The sequence below is a fragment of the Athene noctua genome, chromosome Z (assembly GCF_965140245.1).
Source record: "Athene noctua chromosome Z, bAthNoc1.hap1.1, whole genome shotgun sequence".
Lineage (NCBI taxonomy): Eukaryota > Metazoa > Chordata > Aves > Strigiformes > Strigidae > Athene > Athene noctua.
The window spans coordinates 22,533,407-22,554,206 of NC_134077.1; the positions used below are offsets into that span (position 1 = coordinate 22,533,407).

The 20,800-nt window shown below is 37.2% G+C and overlaps 1 protein-coding gene across 2 annotated transcripts in view; it reads right to left on the minus strand.

Annotated features, from left to right (window-relative positions):
• Window positions 1-885: 885 nt before the first annotated feature.
• The window catches only part of ERCC8 (ERCC excision repair 8, CSA ubiquitin ligase complex subunit), a 30,307-nt gene continuing 10,392 nt past the window's right edge, over window positions 886-20,800 (minus strand). Inside the window, exons 7-13 of one of the 2 annotated variants that reach the window (XR_012635639.1) lie at window positions 20,489-20,555; window positions 17,616-17,719; window positions 14,830-14,954; window positions 10,116-10,313; window positions 9,802-9,882; window positions 5,146-5,232; window positions 3,434-3,480 (exon numbers count right to left, since the gene is read on the minus strand). Coding sequence is in view for 1 of the 2 variants with exons in the window: in XM_074933083.1 (XP_074789184.1) it covers window positions 3,412-3,480; window positions 5,146-5,232; window positions 10,116-10,313; window positions 14,830-14,954; window positions 17,616-17,719; window positions 20,489-20,555 (650 nt within the window). In the remaining variant the exon portion in view is untranslated. Of the gene's footprint in view, window positions 3,481-5,145; window positions 5,233-9,801; window positions 9,883-10,115; window positions 10,314-14,829; window positions 14,955-17,615; window positions 17,720-20,488; window positions 20,556-20,800 lie in introns of both variants that reach the window. The other variant, XM_074933083.1, reaches the window with a different exon arrangement.

Below are 20,800 nucleotides of genomic sequence, written 5' to 3' on the forward strand. Positions count from 1 at the left end.
CCCCAGGTCCCTGAGACCACTAGACAGTCTGGAGCAAGGAAGGCATACCCTTGGTGGAAGGGGATCAGTTAGGGCAACACTTACACAAACTGGACATATTCAAGTCCACAGTGCATGACTGGATGTACCCACAACTGGCTGATATCATTGTAAGACCACTTTCAGTTACTTTGGAAAGGTCCTGCTGAGCAAGAGAGGATTCTGAGGATTGTAAGAAAGCCAAGGTCACCCACGATTTTAAGAAGGAAGATGCAGAAAACACAGGTCAATCCCTTACCCATATCCCTGTGAAGGTAATAGAGCAGATAATCACAGAAACCACTCCCAGACATATAAAGAACAAGAAATTAGCAGTCAGCATAGATTTATGAAAGGAAGATCATGCCTGACCAATCTGATAGCCTTCTACAACATGGTGGCTAGCTTGGTGGATGAGTGGAGAACAGTGGATGATGCCTACCTTGACATTAGCAAGGCTTCTGGCAGTTTCCTAAAACACCCTTATGGATAAACTGACCAAGTAGAGACCAGGTAAGTGAACAGTGAGGCTGAAAAACAGATGAAAGGCCAGAGGGTTGGGATCACTGACAAAGGCCAGTTGGAAGCCAGTCACTAGTGGCGCAGCCCAGGGGTCAATACTTGATCCCATCCTATTTAACACCTTCACTGATGACAGAACAGAACATACCTTCAACAAGTCTGTAGATGATACAGTACCGGGAAGAGTGCTTGATAGACCAGATAGTTGTGCTGCCACCATTCTGAGGTACCTCAACAGATGGGAGAAACAGGCAAACAGGAATCTCATGATGTTCAGTAAAGGCAAATGCCAAATTCTGCACGGAGTGAGGAAAAAGCCCAGGGACCAATCTGCTGGAGAGCAGCTTTGTGAAAAAGGACCCAGCACTCCTCGTGGACACTAAAGTGACCACAAGCCAGTAATGTGTGCTAGCAAAGAAGGCCAACAGCATCCTGGGTTGCATTAGGAAGAGTGCTGTCAGTAGGCTGAGGAAGGTGATTCTTCCTGTGGGTTGATGCTGAAAGAGCTGGGACTATTCTGCCTGGAGAAAAGGCTCAGGGGGATCTCACTGTTGTATAAAAATACCTGATGGAGCCAGGGAAAGGGACAGCAAAAAGGACTAAGTCAGATTCTTCTCAGTGGTATCCAACAATGGGTCAAGATGTAATGGTTACAAACTGAAGTACAGAAAACTCCATTTAAATCTAAGAAGAAACTTTTACTCTAAGAATGCTCAAACAGTAGAACAAGCTTGCAGGTTGTAGAGATACTCAGCCCAACCAGACACAAGCCTGAGCAACCCTATTTAGGTGACCATGTTTAAATCAGGAAAGTTGGACTAGATTGTCTTCAGTGATCCCTTCTAATCTCAATAATTGTGTACTCAAAGCACAGGAACAGGAACTCATTGGAGAAGGGCCATTCCAAAAAAACCCAGGAGAATTAATGCAACATTCTTATATATGGATTTAATTTATGATTTTTCATAATTTTTAAATGTATTTTTTCCTACCACTTCCATTTTATATACCATTCCCAGTCTACCATAGAGCTGGTATTTGACAGATTTTTGTTTGTTTTAAAATCAAAACCATTTGTAGTCACATTACAGATAACTGAAAATTGACTGAAAAATGCATTTATTCTTCAATAACTGACATACTGAGCACATTTTTAGAAATTCAAATACAAAATACATGCACTGCAGTTGCCATATACAAATGATATGCACAATTATAACATGCAAAAAACCCATTACAGATAACTGAAAGCTGATTAGAAAAGCATTTATTCTTTGATAACTCTACGGCATACTGAGCACATTTTAAAAAATTAATATATAAACTGTAATTGGCATATACAAATGATATGCACAGTTTCAACACACAAAAAAGTTATCCTCTTCAAGACAAAAATCAAAATGTGTAATACCTTTCCTCAGATTTGTTCCTCAGTTTTTCCAGCTTTAGAGGGAACAGTCACCATTGGTAATGAAAACTATCATTTTAAAAAAAAAATTTCTCTACTCCTGTAAAGTGACAGTGTCAGGCTGGTTCTTAAGTTCAGCTGAAACTTCTGTAAGTCTTCTACCCTGCAGCTATCCACTTCACAGTGTATCTCTCCCAGCAGATACACAGTACATATGAAGCTTGTTTAATTACAACATTCCCTTGATATGCCTACTCTTCACTTCACATCATTTTACAATGATAGACTAGATTGATACAGAAACTGGCAGCCTATATCTTTTATAGATATTAAAATAGAGAACCACAGTGAATTAATCCTACAATGCATACAAATCATAGAACTCATACAGACTATACAAAGATTATTTTCTTTGATTTATACAAGATTTTTTTCCTGTTGTCTGAATGTGTGGTCCTAATATCTGCTCTGAAAGGAATTTTTTATCTATAGAGCTGTATCTATATCTGATGGGATCCTCTAACTCAGCTCTCAGCTTAGTGACTACACTATGTCTGAAGCACAAACTAGTGATTGAGATTAGACAATAACCCCATAAAGCTCCTCCCTTGCAAAACACAGCAGGCATTAAGACCACAAATTCATATGAAAACAGTTTTGAAAGACTACATTGGATATTTCTAACTTGAAATGTGATCCACTCTGCCTTGCACTGTACCTCAACTCAGTTTCTGTCCAGGAATTCTTCATCTGGCTAAGGAAGTGAGAGATTCATACATAGAAGACTGATCTTAAAAACCTGCTAACAGGAACAACACTATTTGAACTAGTTCCTATTCTTAACTTTCTGGGACAGATTCAGACACTGGTTGATGGGGTAACCATATGAATACATGAATAGATGAACCCAGCTATATTTCTTTCTGAACTGAATACTGGATTTAATGGAAAAACACAGAACTGAAAACACAAAATAGGCACAAAATCATGTGGGGTCCCACAACACACAAACAATTGAAAATAGACACAGACTGCTCCATCTAGACATCAATAAAAATAAACTGGAGTTATCCCTGAACTAGTCCACCTTCAGGTGAAATCCTCTGTATCATGTCTCTTGGAAATAAAGCGATTACCTCTTTAGGCATTAGTGATACCAGAAAAAAATGCAGTATTAAAGGAAAAATGAAAGCCCTTGGGACCAGTTATCAGCTGTTCAATGCTGAATGAAGTACACCAATGCATAAGGGTAAGTACAAAAATAAATAAGTATGCAAAAGTAATCCTTTAGATTTAGTGAAGAAAGAACAGAGAACAGTGGAAACTTGTTTCTGAAAGACCTTGCTGTAATAGAACTGTAATAAAAATCCAGTTGTAGCAAATCCAACAATATTGAATTCTGTAGATAAAGTCTGTGAATGCAGTTCCTGAACATCAATTTTATATCAGCACATAACTGAAAATCAGTCTTCACTATCACTGCTGCTCCATGCCTCTTCATAAGCTGTACTGGAATTCTGATGACCTAGAGACTAAAGAAAATAAAAATTCTCTCAGTGGTTTACTCAATTAACAATACTAGAATCCAGTAAGGGCAATGCTAAAGGCATTTCCTAATTACTGTATGTAGACAAACTATTGTGTCTCTTATGGGTACAGGATGTTTTTAACCACTTTTGGCCACTCCACTGACTAGAGACAGCATAAATTATGAAATAGTACTCTTATTATAATTTCAACAAAAAAACATCTGAAGCCCTAACTGGAAGTTTCACAAATGTCTGGTATAAAATATAACAGATAGATTGTCTGGTTGTTTTCTGTCATTGGCTTTAAGTAGTAACTTCTTTGGCCCAGTGTAACAGCACTACTGTCTCAAGAAGTAGTCCTGGCCTCTTACCCACATCCAACAACTATTTATCACCTCAGCCCTGTAGGGTCAAGCTAAAGGGTTTGTGCAGCTATGCAGTGTGCTGAATCACAGTGACTTGGGGTAAAGTTTTTCTTGTTTATTTCTGTCCTGGGTTCAGTTTCTGATCATACAGGTGCTCAAACAGCTGCTCTAGCACATGAGAGGGTGCAGGAACTAGTGGTCTGTAGGTAGAAGAACTGCTTCTTTCTGAGGCAGTGATCATGGACAATATTTGCAAAAGCATCTGTAGCTTAACAGATTTCAGAACAATGGCACATATTACATACATCCATCATGCCAAATTTAAAGGGACAATTCTAATCAGAGCTGGGTAAATGATCTTGTTGATGTGGGTTTGTTTTTCAGACTAAGAAAAAGCAATTCACACATGTCAAAATTTCAGTTACAGCAAAAGTGTTTATTTCAGCTGAACACATTTTGGGCTTAAGCTATTCTAACCTTTGAAACTACTATTTCCTTCTTTGCTTAAGTGTAGGATAGTTCTGAAATGTTGTCTTATAAAGCAAAGCAACTGTTACAGAAAATTTATGCTTATTTCCCAGTCCAAAACGGAACATTTCAGAAATTTAAAAGTGCAATTTTTGTATGCTATGAGCCAAAACACTAATATAACTTGTCTATTTAACACTAGTACAGTTTTCCAGACTGATACTGTGAATGGATTCAGCTTCTTGAAGTCTACAAGTTTTCACCTCAGACTACTCACTGAAATTTTTATTGCCCAGCTCTAATACTAAGAGAGGGAAAGTACCCCCTCGGAAAACAGTGTTACATCTGATCTTCCCTGCAACACCTGGAAATGTCTCGCCTCAGGCACTAAAGTAAGCTCTCCTAAAATCTTCTTTATTACATTTCTACATCAAAAATATTTAGGTATTAAGTGTGGCATCTCTAATCTTCCTGTTTAATACACAGTATATACTTAAAGCAATTTAAAATAGAATCTTTGGAATCTTTCCAATTCCAAAATTGCACAAGTTACAGAAAACAGTTTGAAAATTAAAGAAACTAAAGAAGTTGAAAAACTGATAGCCAAATGACAAGTACTACCGTTAAATACATAAGCTAGAAGTCTGCAAAATATTTAACTATCATATTAAAGAAAATGTCTTCTCAGAACCCCACAACAATCAAAAAAATTAACAAACAATAGGTGACTCTCCCCTTAATTAGGAATTTTTACAAATTTTGATGTTAAAACACTGACTCAATACTCCAAGTGTAACAGCCATAAAATTACAGTTCAAACTCACAAACTCGTTACCTTTGCAGAAATGTCATCAAGAGGTGACTCTTGAGAAGCTGGTATCCATGCAAGGATATTGCAATCTTTACTACCACTATAAATTTCCTTTAAGAAAGAAAGCAAAAGTTACTTTTACACAAATTTACTGAACAGTGACATAGATACAATGCTGGGAAAAAAGTCCCTGAAATATTTAAAAATAAAGTATACAATTTCTAATTTGTACTGTATTAAAGACTTAAATAATATGCCAAAACAAAAGAAGTTTATATTTTTCACAGATCGTTCACCAAAACACTGGTGGCACCAAGCACTGCCCACATTTAAATGAGCATTATTGCTTAAACGCACTTTTCTTTTTTGTTTCCTCATGTCTTCTGAAAAGACACTTATTTTAACAGTTAAGAAACTTAAGAGATGATTTATGATTGGTGGAGAACTAAGAAAAAAGGATTATATTTTTTACTGTAATTAAAAAATACAAACCAACTCAAAAGCATCTAGTAATACATGTTACTTTAAACTGAGAAAATTTTGCTAGTGAGCAATACTGCACCATCTTTGCAATAAATTTTGGAAAATAGAAGCATTATTAGTGCAAAGTGCTATTTAAATGAACATGCATGAGGATATGCTCATATGCTTTCAATCTTGATTTGCAATCCTGCATATTATATGCAATGTCTGACAATTGAGTATTGCCATGTGTTCAAACTGCCCAAGTGAAATATCAAGTATTTTTTCTGGTTCAGGTTGACAGCATGAAAGCCTAGCAACTACGTGCATACATGCACATTATTACAACACTGATTCAACATAAGTTCAAGAAATAATTACAGGACTGTCTCCAGTATTATACTTAATTCTAAATTAATTACTTTATTTACTTAATTTTAAAACTGCATGAATTACACTGTGCAGGAACTTGATGTCTAATTCCTATAAAAACTCATTTATGTAGGTAATCTTGCTCAAGAGAGCCAACATACTCGTTTCTGTAAAACTGGTCCCATGCATGAAGTTGTTCATGCATAAAAGACCATACAAGATTAGAGTTTATAACTTTTGAGAGAAACATCCTACTTATTCTGTTTAGAGGGAGGCAGGTTGAAGTCACACCAAGGTATAGTCCAAATCCCACTTTATCCTGTCAGCAGTACTCTACTTGGGTCTCGTGTCTTTGACAATATACAGAATACCACTAGAGCTTTAAAACCTCTTCCCACACCAAAATCTCTCCTTGTAAGCAAAGTCATGGTGACATCAGCATAATTCCATTTATACCATATTTCCACTTGTTGCACTTCCTGATCCTGGCATTGCAAGATCTTCGGTTAATATCCACTGCGTTCAGTAAGAGTTACAATTAATTATTACAACCTGAAATGGTGAACTCTACGCATGTTTATGGTACAATATATGGAAATACTATGCTTTAAGACTAATGAAAGACTGCAAATAAAACACAATTTAATTTTCAGTTATCTTTACTTATTAGACTAGCACTAGATTTGCCAGATACCTTTGCAGATGCCTAATATTTTAAGTGTTATTTGTGCATGATGCTTTACTCCATTTCCCTTTCAGAAAAGGAAACATATGTCTCGTTTAAATTATTTTAAGACACCAATGTAGTACAATGGTACCTAGCATGTTAGATCCACCAGTAAAAATCATGTAATAGTCCACACGAAGATATCTTCAACACAACCCTTGAAATTACCAGCCTCCTATTAATTAATGGCTCTTATTTAATGGCCAAATTCTGTAGCTCTTACTACTCAGGCAGACTAACATCTTATTAACTTTATAGAGATATTTATGTAAGGACAATTTTGGCCAACAATAATATAGCAGATTTTATGGCTCTATTCCCAGGATCTCAAAAGGCATTATACACACATTAACTAAATCTCGCACCACTCTGGAGGCAGCTCCACACAATATCTCAAACACAAAAGGTATTCCACACAAACCCGCTAATTTGGCCTCATAAGAACAGATAAAGAATAATATCACTGGACTGCAAATAGCTAGTTGCTTGAGTATCAGTGATCATACAGTTCTGATTAAACAGAAGTCACTTCTCACCTCAAATACATAACTGGTGAAAAGTTAAAGTTCCTTTTAGAACCCATTTCAGTTATGAAGTGAAACAAAGAGTGATTAAAATACAGTTAGTGAACAGAAAGAGTGTGAGGGACTGGTAGCAACCAATATCAATCAGAAGTTTTGAACACAAAAAAATAGTAAGAAAATCTAAAGGACCATATTTGAGGGCAGGCAGGACCAAAAAAATCAGCAGGGTTAAAGACAGGAGAAAAAGTTTAGAAGACTGTTAATATGAAGAAAACTCTTAACAGAGACTCACTACTAGATGGAAATGGTAGAAACTATGCAGAAAAGATGTTTTGTATGAAGATAGTGTACTAATTTTGAAAGTACTAGTAAGAAAAATGTTAGAAAGCCATCTGCTACACATTTCACCAGTAGATGCATAACTTACAGAGAGGCTTAGAGTTGTCTAAGAAAGCTTGCTTCCTGGAGTTAATTACATTTTAATACTTATTGAAATACTACAAAGCTGAAAGTGAGCTAATATGCCATTCAGGAAAAAAAAGTGGAATGATACAGATACAAGTGAACTAACTCACATTTTTTTAATCCTAATTAAGACAAAAGGAAATGTGATTAAACAACTGTTACTATAGAGTTAAGATATAGGAATATAAACAGTTGTGTTGGTTTAAGCCCTGCCAGGACCAGAGACCACATTGCCATTGCCCCTCCTCCACCCTCAGCCGGTCAGGCTGGAGGTGAGGCACAAACCCCAGGTTAAAAGAAGAAGTTTAATGTAATAGTGTAATAAACAATCTGAACAACAACAGTAGCAATGATAACAATAAACAGTAATAACAGTGAACAAGACAAAAGCTATACAGAGAAATACCGCAGTGAACACAGCCAGCCCACTGTGCATGCTCCCCATGACCAAAGCCACAAAGGAAAGCTTCCCGCACTGCACCAGACCCGACATCAGCATGGTATGAATAACCCGGCTGGATAGCCCTTCCCCCTGCTGGGGAAACTTAACCCTATCCTAGCTGAACCAGGACAACAATCACAGTTTGCAAAGCAGCAGATTCTGTCAAGTGAAATTGATTTTATTTACAACTAGTAACTGAAAATAGAAGTGTACATCTGTGAATAACATTGACTTAATATTGCTTGAAAGAGTGAATTAGAACAGGTAACTACAACTTTTACAAGCAACTGCATTTTCAGAAAAAGAGTTTTAACTGGGAAATCATAATTTCTATTAGAATCATATGAAATCTGATGAATGTAATTGTCTCAAGACAGAATGAACTATTTGGAAGTATAGGTGTGAACACAGTCAAAGTAACACTACCACTAGCTTTGGGTGTTGACACACTGACTATAGTAATGTTATTCCATCAGAGTAACAATTTAATACAACTAGAAGAGCATTTAAAGAAAAAGAAAATCCAGTTCCAGTCACACTTCTAGAATACAAAACTGAACTCTAGAAAAGAGTGATTCTGAAAGAGAATCAGAAATCACAACAGATAAATGAATTTGTTACCAACATAAACCTATAGCTATAGTGACTGATGCAGTTCTTGTGTGCAATGACATGAGTATCCATTTCTAAGGATCTCAGAAGACAAGACAGAGACACTATAAAAGAGATTTGCATTTCCAGGGCTGGAAAACATGATTTACAGTGAGATTCGATGAGCCTCATCTCTTCAGCTTACCAAAAAGAAATCCAAAGATGATTTAATATAAACACATTAGCACTTTTTTTGGAAACTATTTTTAAGAACAAAGGGCTTAAGCTCATCAAGAACAGTCCAGAAAATATGTGCTTTAGCTATAAATATGAGATCCACTAAAAGGTGGACTATTCACATGTCACTGCCCATTCAGGCCAAAACTGCTTTCCAGGTCTTATCAGGGCTTATTCGCTTGGGCTCTACTGCCACATTCGTAGTGCGTCCAAAACTTGCAGTGAAGTCCATCTCAGTGATATAAGATTGTTTCAAAGTTACTGACTCAAAGCAAGAGCTACCAAATTCACTTCTATGATGTACTGTATGAGAGGTCATGAGAAGATATCCACATGCCCCTTCTGCCTCAAGTATTTCTGCCTGATATTTCAGAAACAAGAGAGGACCAAGTACTCCAGGAGGACCTGGAACATGGAGTACAATCCTCAACACCCGAGGGCAACTATGTAACAGCCTTAAAATCCTTACTTACATCTAACTCTGCTCTTGTCACACCACAAGCCATAAGAACAGTCTGTTGTAAAATATCTCATAACAAATTAAGCCTTGCTAACAAGCCTTTTATTACAAGAGGAAAATATACTATAAGGGAGAGGAAAAAAAAGAAGGCTGTCAGCACCATGAGTCCCTGTAATGCTATGGTGTTTCTTAGGTGAAATGTTCTCAGATTCATTAAGGAAGCTCATCATGTTCTCAACACTTCATCCAAACTGCTCATACACCCAGTGATTGGTATAACTGCAGGCATTTGAGCAAGATTACCTTAGTAAAGTACTTAGAGGTTCTCAGTACTGATAGCAATACTAATGCACTTCACCTAAATGCACTTCACATTCTTTCTTACTGTGATTAGTCTTACATCTCAGAGAAAGTCAAATGCCTCCTCTTCAGTCTTACAGAAAACAGGCAAAAGTCTTCATGCATATGATTCACTAATAACCTAATTCAAAAAAATTACAAATGTCAAAAATTGAAAAGTTACCTGTGTAAGACAAAATGAACAATGGAAAGAACCTGACAAACTTTTGCTTGACACAAAGGTTGCAGAACTCCCTCTGTCAAGATCTTTGATTAAAGCACATCCTTGAGAAATTAACACTTTTTGTGCAAACGGTTTGGGTAACGCACATAAATATTGCGGGTTGTCTGGAATATTGTTTCTACTTTACTTACCTGAAAATTACATTGATATGCACAGCAGCTGACAGTACTATAATGCCCTCTAAGCACAGTTATCAATTCTCCTGTGAAGACTGCATAAACAGCAATGGTACTAGCACATGGCACAAAGGCAAACTCCGGATTACAGCCATTAGAGATGGTGCATTTGACTGCTTTTCTACTCTCATTACGGATTTTCCCATAATTCACCTGTAAAATGAAGGATTATGCAGTTAGCTATTAACTAAAACTACAGGAACTTACATGAAAAGGTCAATTCCATTTCTTCTTTAATACACAATTAAATTTAAGCTCCAACATTTGCTTGACATTTCTAATTACAGATGTCTACCCAGAAAATTTTCTTGTTCAAAGTTCTCCTTAATACGAGCTTTAAGAAAGGGAAAGAAAGATATGCCCAAAAATCAGCAGTTCCACACCTGGAAATAGAATTTGCACAGGCTGTTGTGTGGCAGATCTACACCAAGCACTCAAACTACCACTGATATTAGAACTGGTTCAGGAATTGCTGCCTTAAACATTTTCCTAGGTGACCAACATAATTTTCTCTCAGGTATTGAAACTATACAACAACTCTTTAGGCACAACAGTATATAGTTATAAAAGATATAATAGAGCAGTTTGAGTAGGAAGGAACCTTTAAAGGTCATCTAGTCCAACCCTCACTGCAATAAGCAGGGATATCCTCAGCTAGACCAGGTTGCTCAGAGCCCCATCCAACCTGATCTAGAATGTTTCCAGGGATGGGGCTTCTACCACCCCCCTGGGAAACACATTCCAGTGCTACACCACCCCATCATTTTAAAATTTCTTCCTTATATCTAGTCTAAATCTATTCTCTTGTTTAAAGTCATTACCTCTTGTCCGATCACAATGGGCCCTACTCAAAAGTCTGACACCATCTTTCTTATAAGCTCCCTTTAAATACTGAAAGGCTGCAAAAACATCTCCCCAGAGCCTTCCATTCTCCATGCTGAACAACCCCAACTCTTTCAGCCTGTCCTCATAGAAGAGATGCTCATCTTTCTGACCCTCCTCTGGACTTGCTCCAACAGGCCCATGTCTTTCCTGTACTGAAGATTGCAGAGCTGGACACAGTACTCCTGGTGGGGTCTCACTGGAGCAGAGGGGCATAATCACCTCACTCGACCTGCTGGCCACACTTCTTTTGATGTGGCCTAGCATACTGTTGGCCTTCTGGACTGCAAGTGCACATGCTAGCTCATGTTCAGTTTTCCATCCACTAATGCCCCCAAGTCCTTCTCCATAGGCCTGCTCTAATCCACTCATCACCCAGCCTGTATTTGTGCTGGGGATTGCCCCAACCCATGTGCAGGACCTTGCACTTGGCCTTGTTGAATCACCTGATGTTCACATGGGCTCACTTCTCAAACTTGTCCAGGTCCCTCTGGATGGCATCCCATCCCTCAGGTGTGTCAACTGCACCACTCAGCTTGGTGTTGTCTGCAAACTTGCTGAGGCTGCACTTGATCCCACTGTATGTCACTGATGATGTTACACATCCCAATACTGTCCCAATACTGCAAGAGTTTAGTTCACAGATTGAACAAAAATTGATCTACAATACCTTCTATCCTGTAAGTGCCTTTTGTTTATCAGAGTTGACTAGTGTTGCAAAAAATAACATTTCTGAAGTGTATATGCCAGCAGAATGGCAAAGAACAGAAGCATCAGTCTAGATAACACGAGAACTAACCCTAAGGAATTCTCACAGCAAGTCATCCCTCGCTCAGACAAGCAGGAGAAGAGGAAAAACATCTGCAATATAGAGAAAGATTCTGCATCTTTCCCTCATGAGTAACAAAGAAACAGTAGGAATTGAATAGGCATTATGAAAAGAACTGAAGGGCAAGCAGAAGGATGGCATAAGTAAAGGGTGAAGTAAAGAGGTAAGAAGAAAGAGAAACAGATAAAGAATAACTTGCTAAGTTATTAGAGAATAGTTAGGGTGACAAAAAAGCCCATCTTCTGACTAAAGGTAAATCACCACTGAGATATTCAATACTGTTCCCTATAAGGGCAGCTGGGACAGGAGCAGATGCTACATTTCTAAGGCCTGCCTTCTGAGGTGTGTGAGAAGCCTTGCAAATAAAAGTGGTATAGGTAGTATAGCTTATCAATGCCTCTGTTTCAAGCTCTTGACAAGTCCTATGTAGACGAAAGTATCACCAAGGGTTGAAAGTGGAAAGTTTCCAAACATGCTAGGAAATATTCCAGCTGGATGCATCAGTCTAATTAGACTGATTAGACATCAAGTTCATTAATGAGAAAATTCAGAAATACATTAATGAGAACAGTATAGCTTACAGTTAAACAAATGTAATCAAAACAATGCATTAGAACGTTGACAAATAAAATATACTTTTCCATGAACAGAAGCCCACTACTAACACCTGAAATTCACACATTTTACAATTTAAAAGAGTTCTCCAATAAAAATAACAGTATTTAAAAATTAGTTTCCTTAAAACCACATAGCATTCTATATAAAATATTTTGTTTTCAGATAGGGTTGTCCTACAAGTTATGCTCTTAATTTGTGATGAAACAGCTTCATTTTTACACACAGTATTAGTGTGTATATAATAAATGTACTAATACCACAGTATTCCCTGGTTTAATTTTAAAGCTCCCTACCTAAACCTCATGGCCTATAGTTAAAAAAAAAATATTCCAGTACAAGTGTCCTGCTTTGTCAGGTACTTGATCCATGCTACTTCAATTGCCCGAGTCCAAAGTTTGAGGCAAACTTAAGCATCAGTCAGCATAAGCCAGGCAAGGAAGATGACTACTTGTTGCTATTTTTAAAGTCTGCTTTTTTTATAGCGAAGAGCACACATAACAAAAGCATAATAAAAAGGAGTCCTGAGAAAATATCACGATCATCATAAAATTGTATACAAAAAGTTTGATTAGCTTACAAAGTAGGTTTATATTTCTTCATATTGAGAGGATACTTTTAGGCTATGTGGAGCTTACATCATGTCCTTTGTGGATAACACTGCTCATTTTGTAAAAACAGTGTTTGCAAATATTGACTGTGTTAAGTCTTGTTAATGCTAGTCATTTTAAGAGGCATATTACTCTGCTGATAAAGAGCAATCAAGCTCCTTTACACAGCATGTGAGCTGTAAGAGCAACAATTCCCAAACCACAACACTGCTTATAACAAAGGTATGTACAATGGAAGGGAAGGGTGAAAGCTGGGGAAAGTAAATTAAATTGATATATTCAGTGTAACTGTTCCTGCTTGACAGAGGAGCAATAGCAAGGGAAGGATGCTGACAAAACAAGAACTGAAGATCTTAAAAACTGGTTCTGTCTTTTGAGCACACAAACAGAAAGCCTGCTTCCTTCTGTTTGACTCTTCCTATACACAGGAAATCAGAACTTCCTATTCCTTCTCATGATAAAGGATGTACACAAGATGTGCATAACTTCACTCATTTCTCTTACTAACCAAAACAATCCACTAGGCCCCAAATTTGGCTAATTGCTCAAAAAAAATCACATACATGGCTTAACTTCTTTACCTTGCAAAAGGTATAGAAAAAAGTTATGGAGATCAAAATGACTGGCTAGTAGAGGAAAGAGACTATGGTATGAACCCATATTACCTGTTCATGCATTTATTTGTCAGTTGGTACCTTAAAATTATTTTAAGCAATACCTCTGGTCAGTGTGTGAAATACAGTAGTCTGGACAATATAATTCTGGACTTGAAAAAGCAAGACAGGATCAAGCTATTCCACACCAAATAAGAAAACTGTAAGATAGCTGATGAAACAAGCGAATGAACAGGCACAAAACCTCCCCGAAAAACAGTTCTCCAGCTGGTGATATGAGAGTGGACAAACTGTATAATCTACTTTGGTGATGGTGATTTAAAGACAAAGATGTCTATATATGAAGTGCTGAGAACAAGCTGGCAAATATGGGGTGCATGGAGATAGAAAGTCCTTTCATTTGTATGTCTAGAAGGAATTCTTTCTGCTGTCTTCTGAAACTAAGCATCAGAATTAAAAGATTTCCAAGGTAGAGTAAAATTTCTTCCTTTCCTCATAGCAATGACAGACAATAATCACAACTGGATAAATAAACACAGGAAAAAAATTAAAACAGGAACGTTCAACAAAAACAAGCCATAGAAAGGACTGGAGCAGCAGCAGAGATTTCATCACTCTCTGCTCACCCCCCTTTTGTTTGTAACACAAGTGTAGAGGGATAGATATTTTTAACACTGCTATACAACTCCACAAAAGAGATTCCACAAAACTACAAAGGAAATGGCAAGAAAGCCAGGCAGTCAATCAGTGAAACTCAGGTATGGACAACTGCCCTGTGGATAGCATGCTGACAGCTAATAGTTAAATATTCTACCAACAGTCACTACATATTAAGGTTTTCATTACTGTCTGAAGCGTTTTCAGATATGCTCACAAATTAATGGATTTAAAGTTAACATATTCAACATTTAAGGAGATCCAGGCTTCCTCATATTATTTTAGTAACTAGAAATAAGAAATCTAGAAGATCTTGTGAGCACTTTTTTCCAATGATGATATTAAGTATATCTTTTATGAAAATGAATAAATATCTAAAGTTGTAATGACAACTGCACAATTATAAGTCTTCTAAAACCAAGTGCAAGTAAAAGCATAACCAAACATCCTTGAACACTTACTAATGTGTTTTCTCCAGTGGAGCTGTTCCAGAGTCGCATCCGATGATCTGTACCAATGGTCAACAGATAAAGTCCATCACTTGTATAGCATAAACCATTAACTCTCCCATCATGAGCAGTGTTTGCTGTCAGGAAAAAAAGTAATTCTTTTGTAGAAATCTGAACCAGCTATTTTCTATACACATTTTATTTCAATGTATAGTACTGAAAAATGCTGTTTAAATGATAATGTATCAGTAAATTAATAATTTAACTTTTTGTTTATAAAAGCATCTGGCTGGTGACAGGTGACCAGTGGTGTTCCTCAGGGCTCAATCCTAGGGCCAGTCCTCTTCAATATATTTATCAACGATCTGGATGCAGGAGCTGAATGCACCATGAGCAAGTTGCTGATGATACGGAACTGGGAGGTGCTGTTGACTCTCTTGAGGGACAAGAGGCCTCGCAGAGGGATCTAGATAGATTGCAGGATTGGGCATTGATTAGTGGGATGACATTTAACAAGAAAACATGTCCGATGTTGCACCTAAGATGGAGTAGTGGCAGGCACAAGTATGAACTGGGAGAGGAGTTGCTGGAGAGAGCAGCCCTGCAGAAAGGGATCTGGGGGTGCTGGTGTGACACTAAGCTCAGTGTGAGTCAGCAGTGTGCCCTGGCAGCCAAGAGGGCAAACGGCATCTTGGGGTGCATCCAACCCAGCGGAACCAGCCGGTCAAAAGAGGGGATTATCCCGCTGTATTCAGTGATGGTGCAGCCTCACCCTGAGTGGGCAGTGTGGGCAGTGCTGGGCCCCAGGATTTAAGAAGGATGTGAAGGTCCTTGGGTGTGTCCAGAGGAGGGCAACAAATGTGGTGAAAGGCTGGAAGGCATGTCCTGTGAGGAGTGGCTGAGGACAGGGAAGTGCTGATCTCTTCTCCTGGGTATCCACTGATAGGATGTGAGAGGTTTAGACTGGATATTAGGAAGCATTTCTTTGCCAAAAGGTGATCAAATCTTGGAAAAGACTTCCTAGAGAGGTGGTTAATGCCCAAGCCTGTCACTGTTGAAGAATTTGGACAAGGCCCTTAACATGCCTTAACTTTTGGTCAGCCCTCAAGTTGTCAGTCTGTTGGACTAGATGATCACTGTAGGTCTCTTCCAACCGAGTATTCTATTCTATATGGCTTATAGAGTAACTATAAATGAATTCCACTGAGTTCACCCTGCAATACTGCACATTATGTTAAAGTAGTTAAAATCCCATTCATGCTACCACAGAAAACCTGATTATGGTATCCATAAATTAACTCACTGAAAAATGGACAAGGTATTTCTGCATTATACAGCAGCACATGACTTCAACATACCTCTTATGTAAAAAGTGTTATCTTATTTTACAAAGATTTTATAAAATATCGTTAGCTGCATTTGGTTTAGTTCAGCTATATTTCAATATATTTAATATCCCACTCTATATGATTGCCATTAATTATCAAAAAATCATCCTGAATCTGTCAGAAATAAAGTTAAAAAGAAGTTGTGTTTGAACAGGACATGTCATTCAAAGGAATGTATAAAATGACACTAATTATCTTGGGAGTTATAAAGAATTCCTTTTTTATAAAAGAAAGATTTGGATAAATTGTTTTGTATAAGTCTTAGATTTACCTAGAGCATCTTCATGTGAGTAATTTATTGAATTTCATTGAAATTTAAAATTGTCAAAACCAAACATCTATATTACCACACTATAATTTACATAGTAGAGAGCATGGTTATTGAAACAGATACTTACTGTTATTTCATATCCTCTAACTATACATTTTGGGAAATTAGTTTGCCTTCAGAAATTTGCATCTGTTTTTCTATGTGCAATTTAAGTTGCACATAGCAAGTCAGAGTGACTTCTAGCTTTAACCACTGTGATTTATGCTATGCAAATCCCTTTGTTCATAGCCATGATACACAGTTTCTATTTTATGAATCAGTTCCAAATACTATATATTTCTACCTCAGAGGAGTAACTGTTACTTTTTTTGTAACAGTACTTTTTTTGGCCTGCCAAAATTAAATATCTTTTGTCCAGAACTGACCAAAATTCATTCACTGTAATTCAACACTCAGAAGCTTCCGTTTAATTTAGATATTTTGTGTTTTAGTATGGAAATGTAAAGATAAATAAAAATGTTAGTGTTGTAGCTAATAACTGATACAAGGCACCATTAATGCTTTTGACTGTCCTGGAATGAGTGTAATTGTGCTTCCTGTAAAATTAATAATAAATTTTTACTGTGTTGTATACCTAATGCAGTATAAAAGGAATAATTTATTTTACAGCACCACATATGAGAAAGATATTCTAGAAGCTTGCACTGGAAGCAAGACTAATTTAAACAGGAAAAGCAATGCACTTTTGTGGATTTTGTTCATGTTGTCTTTATTTTTAAAGGAGGGTAATTAACTACTAGAACAGCGTATGAAGTATGAAGTGATTGCTGTTTACATGAAACCTATTCTACAGCAGGAATTAATTCTTCCACCCATAAAACAGGTGTCAAAATTTCCATTTTAGGAGGAAAAGCATTTAGAACAGATACAACACTGCTGCCAAGGAGATGTCTCTAGACAAGATCTCCAACCACAAACACTGTCTCTACAAAAGTATCAGAATAAAATTCTATGTCCTGTGTTACACAGTAGATATCAACTTGATTAGCACTACTTTGCTTGCTGGTCTTGGTATTGGACACATTTGTGAAATATAAGAATACTTTGAGTTATATATGGATTACCACCAGTCATATTACCTGCCTCAGAAGATGCTTGGGACTTTTCTCCATTGTGCTGATCAAGTGTACTCAGACATCCAGATGCTCTCCTCACATCCCATAATTTTACTCTACTGTCAGCACTAAGAAAAACAGATTTGCCTACATTAGGGAAATTGTGTGCACCCTGTTTCAATAACTGTCTTCAGTCAACCCACCTGGCTCACACCCTGGTCCAGCAATTACACCAAACTGCTTGTCATGCAGTCACATTCAAGCCAATAGAATTTCATGAAAAGATTTTAAAGACAGACTTCAGACATTCATTTACATGTATTAATAGATACAGCTTGTACACTACAGGCACTAAAGTTAAGAGTGAGTCTTCATCTACAATACACCTGCCTTTGTCTTCAACATAACACCCTTGCATACATGCACAGACTAGTAAGACCTTCCAGTTCTTATGCTGATTAAACTGTAGCTACAGATTTCAGCATTGTTTGTAATGGCTGTCTGGGAACTCAGACTCGTGCTATCTCAGATCTGTAGTATGATTGCTGGCTACATACTTTAGGCTGGATAGGTCTATATGCTCTGTTGTCACACAGTGCTATGGCAGAGAAAAAAACCTGTGAGCTTGCTTCTGTAGGAACTCACTGGCTTTGTCTACATTACCAGCGTGGCACAAGAGAAAAAAGACCAAGATTCAGGCTGCTGTGATTCATTCTGGTTCCCAGGCTGCATGCTCATGCTTTGCTCACACTCTCTTTTGCCAGCAAGAAAAGCTGTGATAATTGTTGGTACTAGGTGCATGCTTAGACAGCAAAATTACAGGCAGTGCACTTGGTAAGACACCTTGATGTGCAGTTTGATTTGAGCATTACAGTATGCCAGCAGTATACTTCTGTGCACACCACAGGTGTAGGTAGGAGGCAAATTCATGGATAAGACCACTTCCCATGCACTGAGTCACCAATGTAGATCTATTCACCGAAACTTTTTGGACAGTTCCCAGCAACCTAATTGTCCTTTTGTAAAAAAACCCACCACATAAATCAGTTTTCACACCAGCTAAACACCAACTGCATCTCTGATCTGCAGCTGGAAAACATACCAAGTCAAACTGCTTCTTAGATAAGCAGTCTTCTAAGTGAATTACTACATGCTTTTTCCTATGTGTTCTCAAGTTATATCACTGCATTAATATCAGGAATATATGTAGTATACATATACCAACCAATAAGGAATAACAGTTGGGTTTGCTTTATCTGTGCTTCATCTGACAAAGCTAATGACTAATCTGTTCTTTTGTGCTCTTCTCCACTACAGATTGATTCTATTGACTTCCAAGTGTTATTACAACTGAACATTACATTGCTGCAAACCAATGCTCCAAGAGATACAATAGACATATTGCTGATGTTTAAGATAATGGTAAAGTGAGCAATAAACTACAGGTAGTTCATTGAAATATTCTTAACAGAGTCAAAAACAGCTTCCTTATTACGAAAACCTACAGTTGTCCATTTTTGGTGATAACAGATTCTACTGGCTAATCTCTTCAAGCCAGTTCTAATGAGCAAGAAAGAGTATATAATCTTCCCTAGTGCCTGGAACTGAAGTGTGTGAAAGACACCCAGAAAACAATTCTCTCCTCCGATGATTCCTATCTCCTGCCAAAACTATAGAAGAGCTGCATATCACAGAAATCTCAACATGTTTCATATGCAAGCCACAAGCTCCTAAAATATGTTTTCCTTCCCTGACATGATCACAAGCAAACATACAACTGTCTTGGAAAACTGTCACATCTCCTGATACTCAAGATTATCCAGATCCTCTTTTTAGCAATACCAGTCACTTTCTCCTCACTACCTCTTCATTATCTCAGTGTTGCCACCTCTTGCCCATATCTGTCTTAGCAGGTGGCAAAACAAGAGTTATGTTATTAGGAACTAATAGTCCAACTACAGTACTGAATTGAGTAATAGAGCCATAAGAAACATGTTTAACATGCAGTTATTATAAAGCAACATGATCACATAGTTGCAGTTTACAGTTCTATGACTTTGAAGCAAAATGTTTTGGGAGACATCAGTAAGTCAATATTTAATGAACAAAATTTACTGCTGTGATGGAAGAACAAGGAAACAATTTTTCATTTACTAAAGCAAACAAACAAGTTACACTGTTAGAAAATTCACCCACTACGTTGAGCCTTTCAGAAGCTTAGAATCAGAAGCCAAGGGTATGCAATTCTGATATCAAGTTATTAAAATTTCACTCTCAATGTATAAAGCTGCCATTCCTCTCTGCAATTCAGAAGAAAAAATATACCAACCACAAAACTGAGAAATGTAATGTTAGAATGAAAAGTTAATATATGCAAAAGTTATAGGAAAGCCAAGAGGATTTTTTAGACTAAAAATGACTGGAATTAAAAAAAGCCCAGGAGTATCAGCATATAATCCATAGTTACCAGTTACTGCAGTTTAGAAAGTTACTACCTGTCAGCTACCTGAGTTATGCTCTTTGATATAGTTGAGCATGATTAATCACTATGGTACTTTGAGCTAAACATGTTTTATTTTGTTATAAACCAGATTAACAATGCACACACTAACAAACAGTGAGTAGTATCTCTATATTGCTCTATCATTTTCCTATACCTTAAAATGCAATTACTGTTTCAAAATTCTGTACAATCTTCCTACAAAATAAACATCACTTGGACAGCTCCTCAGGTTTAGTTTTTCCCAGGCAAGACCTACAAAACTGTGAATAGGTTCAAGCACATGATTAAGATTAACTTTAAAAGTGCATCTGAATTGTAACACATGCGTAACAAATACATAAAATTCTACCTTCATACATTTTTAGTGCATATAGCAGCCCAGCAACATCCCTACCTTGCTGTTGCCAATACATATTCATGACGTGGGGACCAAGACACTGCCAGTACTTCTTGCTTATGACCTAAAATTATATGAAAAAGTTTCTACACACTATTTTGTGTAATTAACTAAAAATAAAAGCAAATACTTAGTCCTATAGGATCCATCAATCCAGAACAATAATCTAAATTGTAATATGAATTTGGATTTTGTGAAAATATATTATCTTGCACTAGAGTTTATTTCTTTCTTCCTCTTGCTTGGGTGGGATTGCAGTGAGCTGAAAGTGATACATGGAGTATTATATGCATATAACTTGATAACAAA